The sequence below is a fragment of the Ranitomeya imitator genome, chromosome 3, assembly GCF_032444005.1.
Source record: "Ranitomeya imitator isolate aRanImi1 chromosome 3, aRanImi1.pri, whole genome shotgun sequence".
In the NCBI taxonomy this organism is placed as follows: Eukaryota; Metazoa; Chordata; class Amphibia; order Anura; family Dendrobatidae; genus Ranitomeya; species Ranitomeya imitator.
The window spans coordinates 400,866,632-400,885,041 of record NC_091284.1 but is presented as its reverse complement, the minus strand read 5'-3'; the positions used below and the strand labels follow the sequence as shown (position 1 = coordinate 400,885,041).

The following is an 18,410-nucleotide window of genomic DNA, read 5'->3' as shown; positions in this document are numbered from 1 at the left end:
TGATGTTGTGAACGGGTTCTTCTTCACCAAATTAAGTATGCGGCGATCATCCACCACTGTTGTCATCCGTGGACGCCCAGGCCTTTTTGAGTTCCCAAGCTCACCAGTCAATTCCTTTTTTCTCAGAATGTACCCAACTGTTGATTTTGCTACTCCAAGCATGTCTGCTATCTCTCTGATGGATTTTTTCTTTTTTTTCAGCCTCAGGATGTTCTGCTTCACCTCAATTGAGAGTTACTTTGACCACATGTTGTCTGCTCACAGCAACAGCTTCCAAATGCAATTACAGAAATGTGCCGTACTGTGACACACTCCGCCCGCCATTTTGGTGTGATTTTTGAATTTTTACCTCACAGCAAGTTTCTACTGCGTGGAGGCGGGCCCAGTGACGTTGCTCTTCAAGCTCCTGCCGAATTTCAAGTATATATGGATTCTAGACTCCCGATTCTTTAGAATCGGGCTGCCATCTAGTTACATATATAATTTTATTTCTGAACATGTTTTTGTAAACAGCTAAAATAACAAAACTTGTGTCACTGTCCAAATATTTCTGGCCCTAACTGTATGTGCAGGACAGGGCAAACCCAAACTGATTGGCATAAATAAATAATAAATATATAAATATATGTAATACTAAAATTAAAATTAATTGGCAGCAAAAGAATCCATTAATAATATATATATAAATAAGTGTTACTATATTTGAAAATTTAAAAAATATATATATATATTTATACATATATATATATATATATATATATGTATATATATATCTACTATATAAAGCTGAATGTGTGTATGTGTGTGTGTGTGTATGTGTGTATGTATGTCCGGGATTGGCATCTGCACCGTCGCAGCTACAGCCACAAAATTTTGCACAGTCACACGTCTGGACCCCGAGAGCGTCATAGGCTATGTTGTGAGGCGAAATTTTAACCCCGCGCGTTCCAATTCACCAAACAATTTTGCCCCTATCTACATAATGGGGAAAAAAGTGAAAGGAAAAGTGTTGGAAGCGTCGCAGCTACAGCAACAAAATTTTGCACAGTCACACGTCTGGACCCTGAGAGCGTCATAGGCTACGTTGTGAGGTGAAATTTTAACCCCGCGCTTTCCAATTCACCAAACAATTTTGCCCCTATCTACATAATGGGGAAAAAAGTGAAAGGAAAAGTGTTGGAGGCGTCGCAGCTACAGAAACAAAATTTTGCACAGTCACACGTCTGGACCCTGAGAGCGTCATAGGCTACGTTGTGAGGTGAAATTTTAACCCGCGCTTTCCAATTCACCAAACAATTTTGCCCCTATCTACATAATGGGAAAAAATGAAAGGAAAAGTGTAGGAGGCAAATTGACAGCTGCCAGATGTGAACAAGGGGGACTTAAAGAATGAGAGCGATGGCGCCAAAGAGTATATACCGTACAGTTGCTAAGGTGGGGCCCCGACATGGGATACTCACCACACACGGGGATATGAACACACACAAAATGCGCCACACACTACCATGTAACATACATAGTTACATAGTAACATAGTTAGTAAGGCCGAAAAAAGACATTTGTCCATCCAGTTCAGCCTATATTCCATCATAATAAGTACCCAGATCTACGTCCTTCTACAGAACCTAATAATTGTATGATACAATATTGTTCTGCTCCAGGAAGACATCCAGGCCTCTCTTGAACCCCTCGACTGAGTTCGCCATCACCACCTCCTCAGGCAAGCAATTCCAGATTCTCACTGCCCTAACAGTAAAGAATCCTCTTCTATGTTGGTGGAAAAACCTTCTCTCCTCCAGACGCAAAGAATGCCCCCTTGTGCCCGTCACCTTCCTTGGTATAAACAGATCCTCAGCGAGATATTTGTATTGTCCCCTTATATACTTATACATGGTTATTAGATCGCCCCTCAGTCGTCTTTTTTCTAGACTAAATAATCCTAATTTCGCTAATCTATCTGGGTATTGTAGTTCTCCCATCCCCTTTATTAATTTTGTTGCCCTCCTTTGTACTCTCTCTAGTTCCATTATATCCTTCCTGAGCACCGGTGCCCAAAACTGGACACAGTACTCCATGTGCGGTCTAACTAGGGATTTGTACAGAGGCAGTATAATGCTCTCATCATGTGTATCCAGACCTCTTTTAATGCACCCCATGATCCTGTTTGCCTTGGCAGCTGCTGCCTGGCACTGGCTGCTCCAGGTAAGTTTATCATTAACTAGGATCCCCAAGTCCTTCTCCCTGTCAGATTTACCCAGTGGTTTCCCGTTCAGTGTGTAATGGTGATATTGATTCCCTCTTCCCATGTGTATAACCTTACATTTATCATTGTTAAACCTCATCTGCCACCTTTCAGCCCAAGTTTCCAACTTATCCAGATCCATCTGTAGCAGAATACTATCTTCTCTTGTATTAACTGCTTTACATAGTTTTGTATCATCTGCAAATATCGATATTTTACTGTGTAAACCTTCTACCAGATCATTAATGAATATGTTGAAGAGAACAGGTCCCAATACTGACCCCTGCGGTACCCCACTGGTCACAGCGACCCAGTTAGAGACTATACCATTTATAACCACCCTCTGCTTTCTATCACTAAGCCAGTTACTAACCCATTTACACACATTTTCCCCCAGACCAAGCATTCTCATTTTGTGTACCAACCTCTTGTGCGGCACGGTATCAAACGCTTTGGAAAAATCGAGATATACCACGTCCAATGACTCACCGTGGTCCAGCCTATAGCTTACCTCTTCATAAAAACTGATTAGATTGGTTTGACAGGAGCGATTTCTCATAAACCCATGCTGATATGGAGTTAAACAGTTATTCTCATTGAGATAATCCAGAATAACATCCCTCAGAAACCCTTCAAATATTTTACCAACAATAGAGGTTAGACTTACTGGCCTATAATTTCCAGGTTCACTTTTAGAGCCCTTTTTGAATATTGGCACCACATTTGCTATGCGCCAGTCCTGCGGAACAGACCCTGTCGCTATAGAGTCACTAAAAATAAGAAATAATGGTTTATCTATTACATTACTTAGTTCTCTTAGTACTCGTGGGTGTATGCCATCCGGGCCCGGAGATTTATCTATTTTAATCTTATTTAGCCGGTTTCGCACCTCTTCTTGGGTTAGATTGGTGACCCTTAATATAGGGTTTTCATTGTTTCTTGGGATTTCACCTAGCATTTCATTTTCCACCGTGAATACCGTGGAGAAGAAGGTGTTTAATATGTTAGCTTTTTCCTCGTCATCTACAACCATTCTTTCCTCACTATTTTTTAAGGGGCCTACATTTTCAGTTTTTATTCTTTTACTATTGATATAGTTGAAGAACAGTTTGGGATTAGTTTTACTCTCCTTAGCAATGTGCTTCTCTGTTTCCTTTTTGGCAGCTTTAATTAGTTTTTTAGATAAAGTATTTTTCTCCCTATAGTTTTTTAGAGCTTCAATGGTGCTTGAACACATATTACCCTCAGCACACATTTCACCACAAATACACCAACCTCGCCACATAAAAGTCGAAACACAAAAGTCGCCACTCAAAACTCGCCACGCGCATACTATATACAGGAGGAGATGACACACAGATATATACTATATACAGGGGAGATGACACACAGGTATATACTATATACAGGAGGAGATGACATACAGGTATATACTATATATAGGAGATGACATACAGGTATATACTATATATAGAAGGAGATGACATACAGGTATATACTATATACAGGGGAGATGACACACAGCAGGTATATTATATATACAGGGGAGATGACATACAGGTATATACTATATACAGGAGATGACATACAGGTGTATACTATATATAAGGGAGATGACCAACATGTATATACTGAGGTGAAAATGAAAAGGTGTGAGTGCAAAATGAGAGGAGTGAGGGAAAATAGTGGAGTGATCGGAAAATGACAGATGTGAGGTCGAAATGACGAGTGTTAGGGGGGAATGAGAGGAGTGAGGGAGAAAATGAGAGGTGTAAGGGAGAAAATGAGAGATATGAGGGGGAAAATGAAAGATGTGATTGGGAAAATGAGAGGCGTGATGGGAAAATAAGAGAAGTGAGGTGCTATAACTAACCACAGATATTTACTATGCCCAGGCAACGCCGGGCTCTTCAGCTAGTATATATATATATATATATATATATATATACATGTGTATATATATATATATATATATATATATATATATATAAAAATAAATCAGGTGGCAAAAAGTATAAATATGTGTATATGATATTATTTAACCCAACATTATAATTTAATTAGTGTAGTGCCAAAGTGCAATCAATAAAATATATAAAGTAAATACAAAACTAGACAGGAGACTCCCTGACGAAGCGGCAAGCGAAACGTGCGTTGGAGTGGTGTGTGCGGGGCTGTGGCATCCTGACACTGGTTGGTATATTGCACTAATTTTCAATGGCACTTTTGGCAGCAACTGTGGTCTAGTGTATAATTATATTTTGGTGACATATCTTTTATGCACTTGTTATTTTGGTTGTCACATTTTGTGTCTAGTTTTGTATTTACTTTGTATATTTTATTGATTGCAGTATGGCACTACACTAATTAAATTATAATATTGGGTTAAATAATATCATATACACATATTTATACTTTTTGCTACCTGATTTATTTATATATACAGTGGGGCAAAAAAGTATTTAGTCAGTCAGCAATAGTGCAAGTTCCACCACTTAAAAAGATGAGAGGCGTCTGTAATTTACATCATAGGTAGACCTCAACTATGGGAGACAAACTGAGAAAAAAAAATCCAGAAAATCACATTGTCTGTTTTTTTAACATTTTATTTGCATATTATGGTGGAAAATAAGTATTTGGTCAGAAACAAAATTTCATCTCCATACTTTGTAATATATCCTTTGTTGGCAATGACAGAGGTCAAACGTTTTCTGTAAGTCTTCACAAGGTTGCCACACACTGTTGTTGGTATGTTGGCCCATTCCTCCATGCAGATCTCCTCTAGAGCAGTGATGTTTTTGGCTTTTCGCTTGGCAACACGGACTTTCAACTCCCTCCAAAGGTTTTCTATAGGGTTGAGATCTGGAGACTGGCTAGGCCTCTCCAGGACCTTGAAATGCTTCTTACGAAGACACTCCTTCGTTGCCCTGGCGGTGTGCTTTGGATCATTGTCATGTTGAAAGACCCAGCCACGTTTCATCTTCAATGCCCTTGCTGATGGAAGGAGGTTTGCACTCAAAATCTCACGATACATGGCCCCATTCATTCTTTCATGTACCCGGATCAGTCGTCCTGGCCCCTTTGCAGAGAAACAGCCCCAAAGCATGATGTTTCCACCACCATGCTTTACAGTAGGTATGGTGTTTGATGGATGCAACTCAGTATTCTTTTTCCTCCAAACACGACAAGTTGTGTTTCTACCAAACAGTTCCAGTTTGGTTTCATCAGACCATAGGACATTCTCCCAAAACTCCTCTGGATCATCCAAATGCTCTCTAGCAAACTTCAGACGGGCCCGGACATGTACTGGCTTAAGCAGTGGGACACGTCTGGCAGTGCAGGATCTGAGTCCATGGTGGCGTAGTGTGTTACTTATGGTAGGCCTTGTTACATTGGTCCCAGCTCTCTGCAGTTCATTCACTAGGTCCCCCCGCGTGGTTCTGGGATTTTTGCTCACCGTTCTTGTGATCATTCTGACCCCACGGGGTGGGATTTTGCGTGGAGCCCCAGATCGAGGGAGATTATCAGTGGTCTTGTATGTCTTCCATTTTCTAATTATTGCTCCCACTGTTGATTTCTTCACTCCAAGCTGGTTGGCTATTGCAGATTCAGTCTTCCCAGCCTGGTGCAGGGCTACAATTTTGTTTCTGGTGTCCTTTGACAGCTCTTTGGTCTTCACCATAGTGGAGTTTGGAGTCAGACTGTTTGAGGGTGTGCACAGGTGTCTTTTTATACTGATAACAAGTTTAAACAGGTGCCATTACTACAGGTAATGAGTGGAGGAAAGAGGAGACTCTTAAAGAAGAAGTTACAGGTCTGTGAGAGCCAGAAATCTTGATTGTTTGTTTCTGACCAAATACTTATTTTCCACCATAATATGCAAAAAAAATGATACAAAAACAGACAATGTGATTTTCTGGATTTTTTTTCCTCAGTTTGTCTCCCATAGTTGAGGTCTACCTATGATGTAAATTACAGACGCCTCTCATCTTTTTAAGTGGTGGAACTTGCACTATTGCTGACTGACTAAATACTTTTTTGCCCCACTGTATATATATATATATATATATATATATATATACATATATATATATATATATATTTTAGTTTTCAAATATAGTAACACACATTTATATATATTACTAATGGATTCTTTTGCTGCCAATTAATTTTAATTTTAGTATTACATATATTTATATACGTATATACTCGAGTATAAGCCGAGATTTTCAGCCCATTTTTTTGGGCTGAAAGTCCCCCTCTCGGCTTATACTCGAGTCATATACCCGGGTGTCAGCAGGGGAGGGGGAGCGGGGGCTGTGTAATCATACTTACCTGCTCCCAGCGCGGTCCCTGCAGTCCCTGGCTTCTCCGGCGCTGCAGATTCTTCCTGTACTGAGCGGTCACATGGCACCGCTCATTACAGAAATGAATAGGCCGGCTCCACCATAGGGGAGGAGCCGCATATTCATTGCTGTAAATGATCGGTGCCATGTGACCGCTCAATTACAGGAAGAAGCTGCAGCGCCGGAGAAGCCAGGGACTGCAGGGACCGCGCCGCAGCAGGTAAGGGGAGCGCAACGCTATAATTACCTGCTCCTCGCTCCGGCTCCGTCTGCAGCGTCCTCTAGCAGTGACGCTCAGGTTAGAGGGCGCTGTGACGTAGTCAGTGCGCGCCCTCTGCTGAGCGTCAGTGCTGGAGACGGAGCCGCAGAGGAGCAGGTAAATATTGAAAGCGCCGGCGTCCTGAGAAGAGAGGTGAGTATGTGATTTTTTTTTTTTTTTATGGCAGCACCAGCAGCATTCTAAGGAGCACCTATGGGGCCATAAAGGTGCAGAGCATATAAGGGGCACAGCATTATAAGGAGCACCTATGGGGCCATAAAGGTGCAGAGCATATAAGGGGCACAGCATTATAAGGAGCACCTATGGGGCCATAAAGGTGCAGAGCATATAAGGGGCACAGCATTATAAGGAGCATCTATGGGGCCATAAAGGTGCAGAGCATATATGGGGCACAGCATTCTAAGGAGCACCTCTGGGGCCATAAAGGTGCAGAGCATATATGGCACAGCATTATAAGGAGCATCTATGGGGCCATAATCAAAGGTGCAGAGCATATATGGGGCACAGCATTATAAGGAGCACCTATGGGGCCATAATCAAAGGTGCAGAGTATATATGGGGCACAGCATTATAAGGAGCACCTATGGGGCCATAATCAAAGGTTCAGAGTATATATGGGGCACAGCATTATAAGGAGCACCTATGGGGCCATAAAGGTGCAGAGCATATATGGGGCACAGCATTATAAGGAGCACCTATGGGGCCATAAAGGTGCAGAGCATATAAGGGGCACAGCATTATAAGGAGCACCTATGGGGCCATAAAGGTGCAGAGCATATATGGGGCACAGCATTATAAGGAGCACCTATGGGGCCATAAAGGTGCAGAGCATATATGGGGCAGCATTCTAAGGAGCACCTATGGGGCCATAAAGGTGCAGAGCATATAAGGGGCACAGCATTATAAGGAGCACCTATGGGGCCATAAAGGTGCAGAGCATATAAGGGGCACAGCATTATAAGGAGCACCTATGGGGCCATAAAGGTGCAGAGCATATAAGGGGCACAGCATTATAAGGAGCATCTATGGGGCCATAATCAAAGGTGCAGAGTATATATGGGGCACAGCATTATAAGGAGCACCTATGGGGCCATAAAGGTGCAGAGCATATATGGGGCACAGCATTATAAGGAGCATCTATGGGGCCATAAAGGTGCAGAGCATATATGGGGCACAGCATTATAAGGAGCACCTATGGGGCCATAAAGGTGCAGAGCATATAAGGGGCACAGCATTATAAGGAGCATCTATGGGGCCATAATCAAAGGTGCAGAGTATATATGGGGCACAGCATTATAAGGAGCACCTATGGGGCCATAAAGGTGCAGAGCATATAAGGGGCACAGCATTATAAGGAGCACCTATGGGGCCATAAAGGTGCAGAGCATATAAGGGGCACAGCATTATAAGGAGCACCTATGGGGCCATAAAGGTGCAGAGCATATATGGGGCACAGCATTATAAGGAGCACCTATGGGGCCATAAAGGTGCAGAGCATATATGGGGCACAGCATTATAAGGAGCACCTATGGGACCATAAAGGTGCAGAGCATATATGGGGCACAGCATTATAAGGAGCACCTATGGGGCCATAAAGGTGCAGAGCATATATGGGGCACAGCATTATAAGGAGCACCTATGGGGCCATAAAGGTGCAGAGCATAAATGGGGCACAGCATTATAAGGAGCACCTATGGGGCCATAAAGGTGCAGAGCATATATGGGGCACAGCATTATAAGGAGCACCTATGGGGCCATAAAGGTGCAGAGCATATATGGGGCACAGCATTATAAGGAGCACCTATGGGGCCATAAAGGTGCAGAGCATATATGGGGCACAGCATTATAAGGAGCACCTATGGGGCCATAAAGGTGCAGAGCATAAATGGGGCACAGCATTATAAGGAGCACCTATGGGGCCATAAAGGTGCAGAGCATATATGGGGCACAGCATTATAAGGAGCACCTATGGGGCCATAAAGCTGCAGAGCATATATGGGGCACAGCATTATAAGGAGCACCTATGGGGCCATAATCAAAGGTGCAGAGCATTCTATATAGCACAGTTGTATATGGAGCATCTATGGGGCAATAATGAACGGTATGGAGCATCTATTTTTATTTTTGAAATTCACCGGTAAATGCTGCATTTTCTACCCTAGGCTTATACTCGAGTCAATAAGTTTTCCCAGTTTTTTGTGGCAAAATTAGGGGGGTCGGCTTATATTCGGGTCGGCTTATACTCGAGTATATACGGTATTTATTATTTATTTATGCCAATAAGTTTGGGTTTTCCCTGTCCTGCACATACATATGTTCCAATAAATTTTGATCTCCATAAACCACGGTATAGGAGATATATATATATATATATATATATATATATATATATATATAAATATATATATATATATATATATATATATATACATTTTATACGTTATGTATATTTTTAATCCTTTTTAATTGTTTTTATATTCTTATTTTTGCAATAAAGATTTCAGTATATGAATTGTTGTAGTGATATAATTGTGATTTTATTTAAATAAAATTAATATTATGTTTATAAAAAAAACTCTATTTGGTCTGATGAACATTTTTTGAGGGAAAGCATTTAGACCTGGACGGACCTTTGCACTTGTCTGAAGTGGGCGTGACTGACATAAAAGACGATGCGCATGGGAAAAGGGGAGACTCGGTGGGAAGGCAGAGCACGCAACAGGAGACAGTTAACTCTCGCTCCATGAGGCGACGCCACATCACCACTCCTCACTGCCGTACACTACCTTGCTCCCCTGCTGACCATGAGAGAATTGACTGTGTTCCTTCACCTAGATGTAACACTGAATTGGCTGCACGTGCCGTTCCTCAGTCTAACGCGGGCGCGGGAGTCGTCTGTCGTACATCCTGCCTCCGCCACTGAACTCTGCAGCACTCTGGTGTTAACAGAGACTGTGTCACGACCCATACGTTGCTCCGTCCCCGCAGGACCTCACTCAAGAGTACCCGGACACACCATTTCCTTCAGGAGACAGTGCCTCGGTTTCCTTCAAGACCAAGCCAGGGACTTCACGCGCTTTCTTCGGCGCCACTGTGGGAGTACAGGCCTTCACCGCCCTGAAAACTTCAGACTGATAAGTTTGCCTGTTTAGCCAACTGTTTCGTTACCCCTATTTTATGTGTTTCGCTTTCACCTGCTCCCTTTATCAATAATACTCTCCCTGCGTGGAGTATCCCTTGTAATAAACCCTTTAACTCTTGTTCTGCCTCCTGCTCATCACTGTATCCTGTGTTCCTGCGATTTCTACACCTCTTTTCATGTTATCATTCCCTATGGGCATGATAACATGATTTGCAGGAGCCAGCGTCATCGCCAACGCTCTGCAAACCTTGCAAATGCACGCGGCTTTCTTCAGGCACGCCACTGCACCTCTGAAGCAAGGTATACTTCTTGGCTTCAAAGGTGCATTGTGCATAATGAGAAGCGTAGAAAACAGCTCACGTACATCTTCTGCATTTTCAGTCATGCGCACTGTGCCACTGAAGCCAGAAATGTACACCCAACTTATGGGGCTTTATGACGTTGATGAATGGAGCCACGTGCATGCGCGAGATTTTCAGGGAGCTGGCGATGATGTCGGCTCTTGCAGATCATTTTATTATGTCCTTAGGTGTGTGATAACATGCGGAGAGGGATGTCTAGTCTGGGAAAACTAAACAACCCATGGACTAGCCAAAGCCTAATTAGCATAAGAAAAACGGAACTTATGAATACTTTTTTTAAAGCATGGATTTAAATAATGCTGCAGGATTGGAGGGCATGGGGGATCTGACAGGTTCCTTTTTAATGGCGACTGTCCGCACAATATGACTGGTAAAGCACAAAGCAAAGCACGTGCTCTTGGTGAACAAACAGTTCATTAACTTTTACAAATTATACGTAAAATCACAAGAATATCATGTTCTATTTTTCTCACCCAGCAGCTCTGTACATTGTTTGCACTTTTAGCTTAGTAAACCTGAATTTATTGGGGAACATTATTGATTATTTTGTACCTTTTTATTATCTTTTTCTCCACATGAATCATCACGGATTTGATAATTTTGAAGCTTAATGAATTCTTTGAGATCATATGAATCTCCCTTTCTTTTACAGATTAGCAATGCCTGGTCCAGTAGAAAAGCATATCTGAAAAGCACATAGAATGCATGCTGCATGGTAAGATATAAGCATAAGTGAACAACATGACCTACATGACCTGTATGATTTATGTTATAGGGTTAACGGAGATCATTTTTTTCATCTGTTCAGCCTTTAGTCTTCTCTATACTTCAATATACACTGAACCTGTGCATAAAAAATACTTAAATATCTAAAGGGAGCTGTCCCCTTTTCGATCTGAATGTTTGGCCCAGTTAAAATACAAACACTTAGGCCGGGATCACACTACTGTATGCGGTAGAGTGCTATGCGAGAAAACATCACAAAGCACTCAGCCCAGTGTTAATCTATGGGGCATCTCATATCAGCATTTTTTTTCGCAGGCGTATTCGACGTGCGTGTAAAATCACAGCATGCTGCGATTGTCACTGAGACTCGGCTGAGACTCGCCACTGCAAGCCTATGGGTGCGACAAAAACTCAGATGCCACACGGACCATGCGGGTGCTGTCCGATTTTCACACACCAATGTTCTTTGAAAAGAGTGAGTGATTTGAACTTTTATATTTTTTTTATATTTTTAAAAACATTTTTTATTACCTTTGGCATGCTTCAATAGTCTCCATGGGAGACTAGAAGCTGCCATAATCGGATCGGTTCTGCTACATACAGCAATGAGCAGATCGCCTGTATGTAGCAGAAACGCTCACTTGCTATGAGCGCTGACCACCAGGCGGTGCTCATAGCAATCCGACAGTAACATCCATAGAAGTCTGAAGACCTCTGGTTGTCATGCCAACCCATCGGTGACCCGCGATCACGTGAACGGGGTCACCGATGGGCGGGTTTTCTGGTGCACTTGCCGGAAGTGCATGTCAAATGCCGCTGTCAGAGATTGATAGTCGCATTTAACTAGTTAACAGCTGTGGGTGGATCGCAATTCCACCCGCGGCTTTTAGATACACAAGTCAGCTGTTGAAAACAGTTGACATGTGCCGGAAAAAGGTGTGGGGTCAGTGCCAGAGTCCACATCAAAGAGAGGGAATCCAACATTGGCGTACTATTACACCCGATGTCGGAAAGGGATTAAACAGGTGATTTTCAACTGTCCTATCCTTGTATTAACAAGAAGATAAGCCGCCATCAGAGGTGTTTGCCATTGGCTTGCTCCCCTCATGCCTGTGACATTGTGAATGTCCTACATTAATGGAAATACAAAAATACTGGAATACTGATCATTTCAAAGTATGATGTAATATTTTATACATTACAGCATGTGATAGCATGTTATGATCAATGACCTGCATGAGATGTTGAGAGGATCATATACCTGTCTAGTTTTGATTTCTTTTCAGCAGTAGTGATTTTCAGCTCACCATCAGTTTTTGGTCTTCCGTACTGAGCAAGCGACTCATTCTAATGGGAGAAGACGTTAATAAGGTTAGATTTAAAAATAGGCAGTTTATGATACTGAGACTGGTGAAAACAAATAACAGGACACTGTGCGCAGGTTTACACCTCCTGACTTTTGGCGTTAAACAACCCCTAATCAACTACCTACTAAGGGGAATCTGTCAGTAAGTTTTTGCTCCCTCATCTGAGAGCAGCATAATGCAGGAAAAGAGACCCTGATTCCAATGATGTATCAGTTATGACACAATAGATGTAGGAAAGCTCAGAAAGCAAACCCCGCCCAACCACACCTTTCTGTGTACATTGTCTATTGACAATCAAATAAATAAAGCAGCACTCTGTAGTGCCATAGCATGCAAATATGAAATAAATTGCATTACTGCACTAGAAATCTGAAAAATTGAGAATGCTTAGCGCATAAATTGGCCAATTCATGTGTACCTGTAAGCCTCGTTAAGGCGATTCTCGTTTCCAGGACCTAACTTAATGCCAATCCTCTCTTAGAATAATGTCTTCAGTTGTATGGGAACTTAATGTGATTCCTCTCTTAGACTGAAATCTATATCTCTGTGGAGGGGTAGGGTCCTGCTGTGATTAAAACGCCTGAGGCTAAGAGGCAGAGTTCTCAGTCAGAAGGCTAATGAATACAAATTTAAAAAACTGACCATCACATCCAAACATAATCTAGGTCTGAACAGATGCTTACCTAGAGTCACCAACTCACACACAATGAAACATATGGCACTCTGTAGTGCCATAGCATGCAAATATGAAATATGAAAATTGAATTGCATTACTGCACTAGAAATCTGAAAAATTGAGAATGCTTAGTGCATAAATTGGCCAATTCATGTGTAGCTGGAAGCTACGTTAAGCCGTTTCTCGTTTCCAGAACCTAACTTAATGCCAATTCTCTCTTAGAATAAAGTCTTCATCTGTATGGGAACTAAATGTGAGTCCTCTCTTAGACTGAAATCTATATCTCTGCGGAGGGGTAGAGTCCTGCTGTGATTATATTTGGATGTGATGGTCAGTTTTTTGAAATTTATATTCATTAGCCTTCTGACTGAGCACTCCACCCTTTAGCCTCAGGTGTTTTTAATCACAGCAGGATCCTCTGTCAGTTTTTTTAAAATTTCAATTCATTGTCTATTGACAGTAAGCTGCTAATTAGTGGTGGAGTTGGACTAGGATACAGGGGGAGCTGTAGTCCTGTAATGTTAATCTCCTGCTGATAAAACTTTTATTGTATTGAAACAACAGTACAGAGCCTAATAAGTGACACATCACTGATATCTGTGTCTCAGGCCCTACCTCATGCTGCCCTCAGATTAAATAGCAAAAAACCCACTGGTAGATTCCCTTTAAGATGGTGACTCTAGGAATAATAATTATATGAATTAGTTATCTGAATAACTAGACAAATTGCTGCAACGTTAAAGAGAACCTGACATCTGATACATGTTGCCTGATCCACTGGCGGTATGATTTCAGCCATATATGTTTGACTCTGAAATACTGACAAACATACTTTCAAAGCAGGTCAGGCACCATCATACATGGGAGGCTAGTTGGACAGGCTGGTCCCTGATGATGGCCCTTTCGACTACTCACCCAGGCTAGATCCCCTGCGGCTTCTAAAAGTATGTTTTTCTCTGAAACACTGCAGTGTTTCCAGGTCGGATATACCTGGCTGAACTAATACAGCCAATGTATGATACATGCTACCCATGGATTGAGCAGATTTCAGGTTCACTTTAAATAAATAAACAGCCATGGGTCCAGAATTTATATTGATATTTATCTTAATTGGAACATTGAATCATAATTTTATTGAGCAAACCAGGGAAAGAAGCACTTGGAAACAGCTTTCCAAACACGTGCTTATGACATTGGCCATAACAAGTCATGTATGTTATTACACTCTTCTTCTTTGATTGACAACTAGTGATGAGCGAATATACTTGTTACTCGAGATTTCCCAAGCACACTAAGGGTGACTTAGTATTTTTTAGTGCTCGGAGATTTCGTTTTCGTTGTCTCAGCTGAATGATTTACAGCTACTAGCCAGCATAAGTACATGTGGGGGTTGCCTGGTTGCTAGGGAATCCCCATATGTAATCAAGCTGGCTAACAGATGTAAATCATTCAGCTGAGGTGAGGAAAACTAAATCTCCGAGCACTAAAAAATACTCAGAGGACCCCCGAGCGTGCTTGGGAAATCTCATGTAACAAGTATATTCGCTCATCACTATTGACAACCCTTGGGTCTTTGAGGTCAGCACTAGGTGCAGCACAAGTTGCTTTCCCCCTATTATTGCACCAGAGAAGCTGGGGAGAATGTATCTCCGTTCACTATAGATGATCACAGTAGCTTTGGTTTATAAATACTGATGACCAATAAACACCTACGAGGGAGGTCTACGGCCATATTCATAGATAGACCCTGATTCTTCAAGACTGGTGTTTTGCATGCTGGAGTATGATGCGTCAAATTTATTAAGAGGTGTGTGCCTTTACTCCACCTTTGTTCTGTACGTAATGTGTTTACTGGCAGTTTTATATGAGAATTTCACATTACTTGATAAATCAGAGCCATGGATTATTTACTGTGTTTTTACCATTAATAAACTTATTCCAGGAAAATATGTTAGGCTGGTTTCACACTTGCGTTTTGATCTGCAGCGTTTTAAACGCAAACGCATTTAAACGCATTTGGTGCAAAAACGCGTTTAAACGCATTTAAACGCTGTGTTTTTTAGGCGCATGCGTTTTTGCATGTTTTAAAGCAAACGCGGCGTTTTGACGCGTTTACAAGCGTTTTTTCCTGCGTTTGCGTTTTTGAAACGCATGATGAGAAGTGTGTGACAGCTGCCAATCATCAAAATCAACTAGAAAACCCACTATAAACAGAAATACCTAGGGTTAGGATCCCTAGTAACCCTAGGGATCCTAACCCTAACCCTAAAACACAAACTCTAACCCTAACCCAAACTCTAACCCTAACCCTAACTCTAACACAAACTCTAACACAAACTCTAACACAAACTCTAACCCTAACCCTAAAACACAAACTCTAACCCTAACCCTTACCCAAACTCTAAGCCTAACCCGAACACAAACTCTAACACAAACTCTAACCCTAACCCTAAAACACAAACTCGAACCCTAACCCTAACGCTAAAACACAAACTCTAACCCTAACCCAAACTCTAACCCTAACCCTAACACAAACTCTAACCCTAACCCTAAAACACAAACTCTAACCCTAACCCTTACCCAAACTCTAACCCTAATCCTAACACAAACTCTAACACAAACTCTAACCCTAACCCTAAAACACAAACTCTAACCCTTACCCAAACTCTAACCCTAACCCAAACTCTAACACAAACCCTAACCCTAACACAAACTCTAACACAAACTCTAACACTAACCCGAACCCTAAAACACAAACTCTAACCCTAACCCACAAACTCTAACCCAAACTCTAACTCTAACCCTTCCCCTAACCCTAACACAAACTCTAACACAAACTCTAACCCTAACCCAAACGCTAACACAAACTCTAACCCTAACCTTAACCCTAACCCTAAAACACAAACTCTAACCCTAACCCTAAGCCTAAAACACAAACTCTAACCCTAACCCAAACTCTAACTCTAACCCTAACCTTAACACAAACTCTAACTCTAACACAAACTCTAACCCTAACCCTATAACACAAACTCTAACCCTAACACAAACTCTAACCGTACCCAAACTCTAACCCTAACACAAACTCTAACACAAACTCTAACCCTAACCCTAAAACACAAACTCTAACCCTAACCCTAAAACACAAACTCTAACCCTAACTCTAACCCTAACACAAACTCTAACCCTAACACAAACTCTAACACAAACTCTAACACAAACTCTAACCCTAACCCTAAAACACAAACTCTAACCCTAACACAAACTTTAACACTAACCCAAACTCTAACCCTAACCCTAAGGATCCTAACCCTAACCCTTATGGTTAGGGTTAGGATCCTTAGGGTTAGGGTTAGGGTTTGGGGGTGGCTTATCAGTGTGTATTCTTGTGTTTTTCTATAAAAACGCATGCAAACGCATGTGCTTAAAAACGCATGCGTTTACATAGACATCAATAATTTTTTTTTGCCGCAAAAAAAGCATGCGTTTTTTTGCGGCAAAAAAACGCAGCTAAAATTACTACATGTTGCATTTCTGCAACACAACGCATGCAAAGAAAAAACGAATGCGTTGCAAAAACGCATCAAAACGCATGCAAAAAAACGCATGCGTTTTTAATGTTAAGTATAGGGGGGGAAACGCATGTGTTTTTTTGCGCAAAAACGCAAAAAAAAAACGCAAATGTGAAACCAGCCTTAGAGAGTAGTGATGAGTGAGTATACTCGTTGCTCGGGTTTTCCCAAGCATGCTTGGGTGGTCTCCGAGTATTTCGGCGTACTCAGGAATTTACTTTATGTCAACACAGTTGCATGATTTGTAAATAGCATTATGCCATTTACCGGTATTTATTTACTGCCTACTGGTGTTCATCAATTTTTTGTGCAAACAAATGATCTAAAAGTAATCCAACCAAAAAGTTTTGTAAAGTTAGGCAATAGTCGTAAGATGCATATGTGTAAGCCATTGCCCAACTTGTCTAGCAACAGCTGATCTCCGGAAGAACAAAGCGATTGGCAGACCGGAATCAGACTTGTCCCCGACAATCAGTTGGCCGATGACCCTCATACACATTGCAGTGTCACCTGAACCTGTCAATATCGGTAGGTGCAGACAACATTAATCTAATGTGTATGGCAGGATTTAGGTGACACTGTCTAAAAATTAGGCAAATCATTTGTCATCTCCATCTTGTATTATTAAGTCATTATATTTAACCCCATAATGTCAGTTTTCCTCAGACAGTGTAGCTACATAAACACATACCAGATTTTCAATACAACACTGGAAGTTGGTGATTTGCTTGATTGTCTCATTATCTCTCTTAACTTCATTCACACATTGGGCCAAATCCTATGGTGCAACAAAAACACATTTACTTACAAGAAAAATTAATATTCGTTTGTAATTGTGTTACCACCGCAGCACTTTATTTTGAATGAAATTTCTCTTCTATTTTCCTCTTGTTGTAATACATGTGGCTCTCCAATATATGAACAAAAGTTCCAATCAATACAATACATTTTAGGTTACAATTAAGGGTAATTTAATAATTTTCTAATGAAAAGATATTTTTGTGTAAAATGCTATACACCTTCATTGTGAGTCATACAAGATATGGTACTACTGCTGCCTACACTGTGCTTCCTGTGCTTTGCATGCAGAGATGGAGACAGAAGCTGTCAAAAACAGCTGGCAGGAAGATCACTGGTGCAGGACATATGATGCTACCATGGCACAGTGGCAAATGGGTTGATGCTAAGGTTTGGGCACCCAGCATGGTTAGTACCTAGTAGCACCCCCTTTTGAAAGTATCACAGCTGGTAAATGCTTTTTGTAACCAACCAAGAGTTATTCAATTTTTGTTTGAGGGATTTTCATCCATTCTTCCTTGGCAAATTCTTCCAGTTCTGTGAGATTCCTGGGTCATGTTGCATACACTGCTTTTTTGAGGTCTAGACACATTGATGTTCAGATCAGGGGACTGTGAGACTGTAAAACCTTGAGCTTGGGCCTTCTGAGGTAGTCTAATGTGAATTTTGACATGTGTTTAAGATCATTATTCATTAGTAGAAGCCATCCTCTTTTCAACTTCAACTTTTTTACAGATGGTGTTATATTTGCATCAAAAATTTATTTAAATTTCATTGAATCCATATTTTGTTCTACCCGTGAAATGATCCCGGTGCCATTGGCTGCAATATAACCCAAAGCATGATTGAGCCACCACCATACTCATGGTTGGCGAGATGTTCTTTGTCTGAAATTCTGTGCC

The 18,410-nt window shown here is 41.4% G+C and overlaps 1 protein-coding gene across 1 annotated transcript in view; it reads right to left on the bottom strand.

Annotated features, from left to right (window-relative positions):
* Positions 1–18,410, bottom strand: part of VAV1 (vav guanine nucleotide exchange factor 1) — a 203,611-nt gene that overhangs the window by 21,029 nt on the left and 164,172 nt on the right. The window contains exons 12-14 of the mRNA XM_069759816.1: positions 17,402–17,488; positions 12,360–12,445; positions 10,925–11,057 (exon numbers count right to left, since the gene is read on the bottom strand). Of these exons, the coding sequence (XP_069615917.1) occupies positions 10,925–11,057; positions 12,360–12,445; positions 17,402–17,488 (306 nt within the window). The remainder of the gene's footprint in view (positions 1–10,924; positions 11,058–12,359; positions 12,446–17,401; positions 17,489–18,410) is intronic.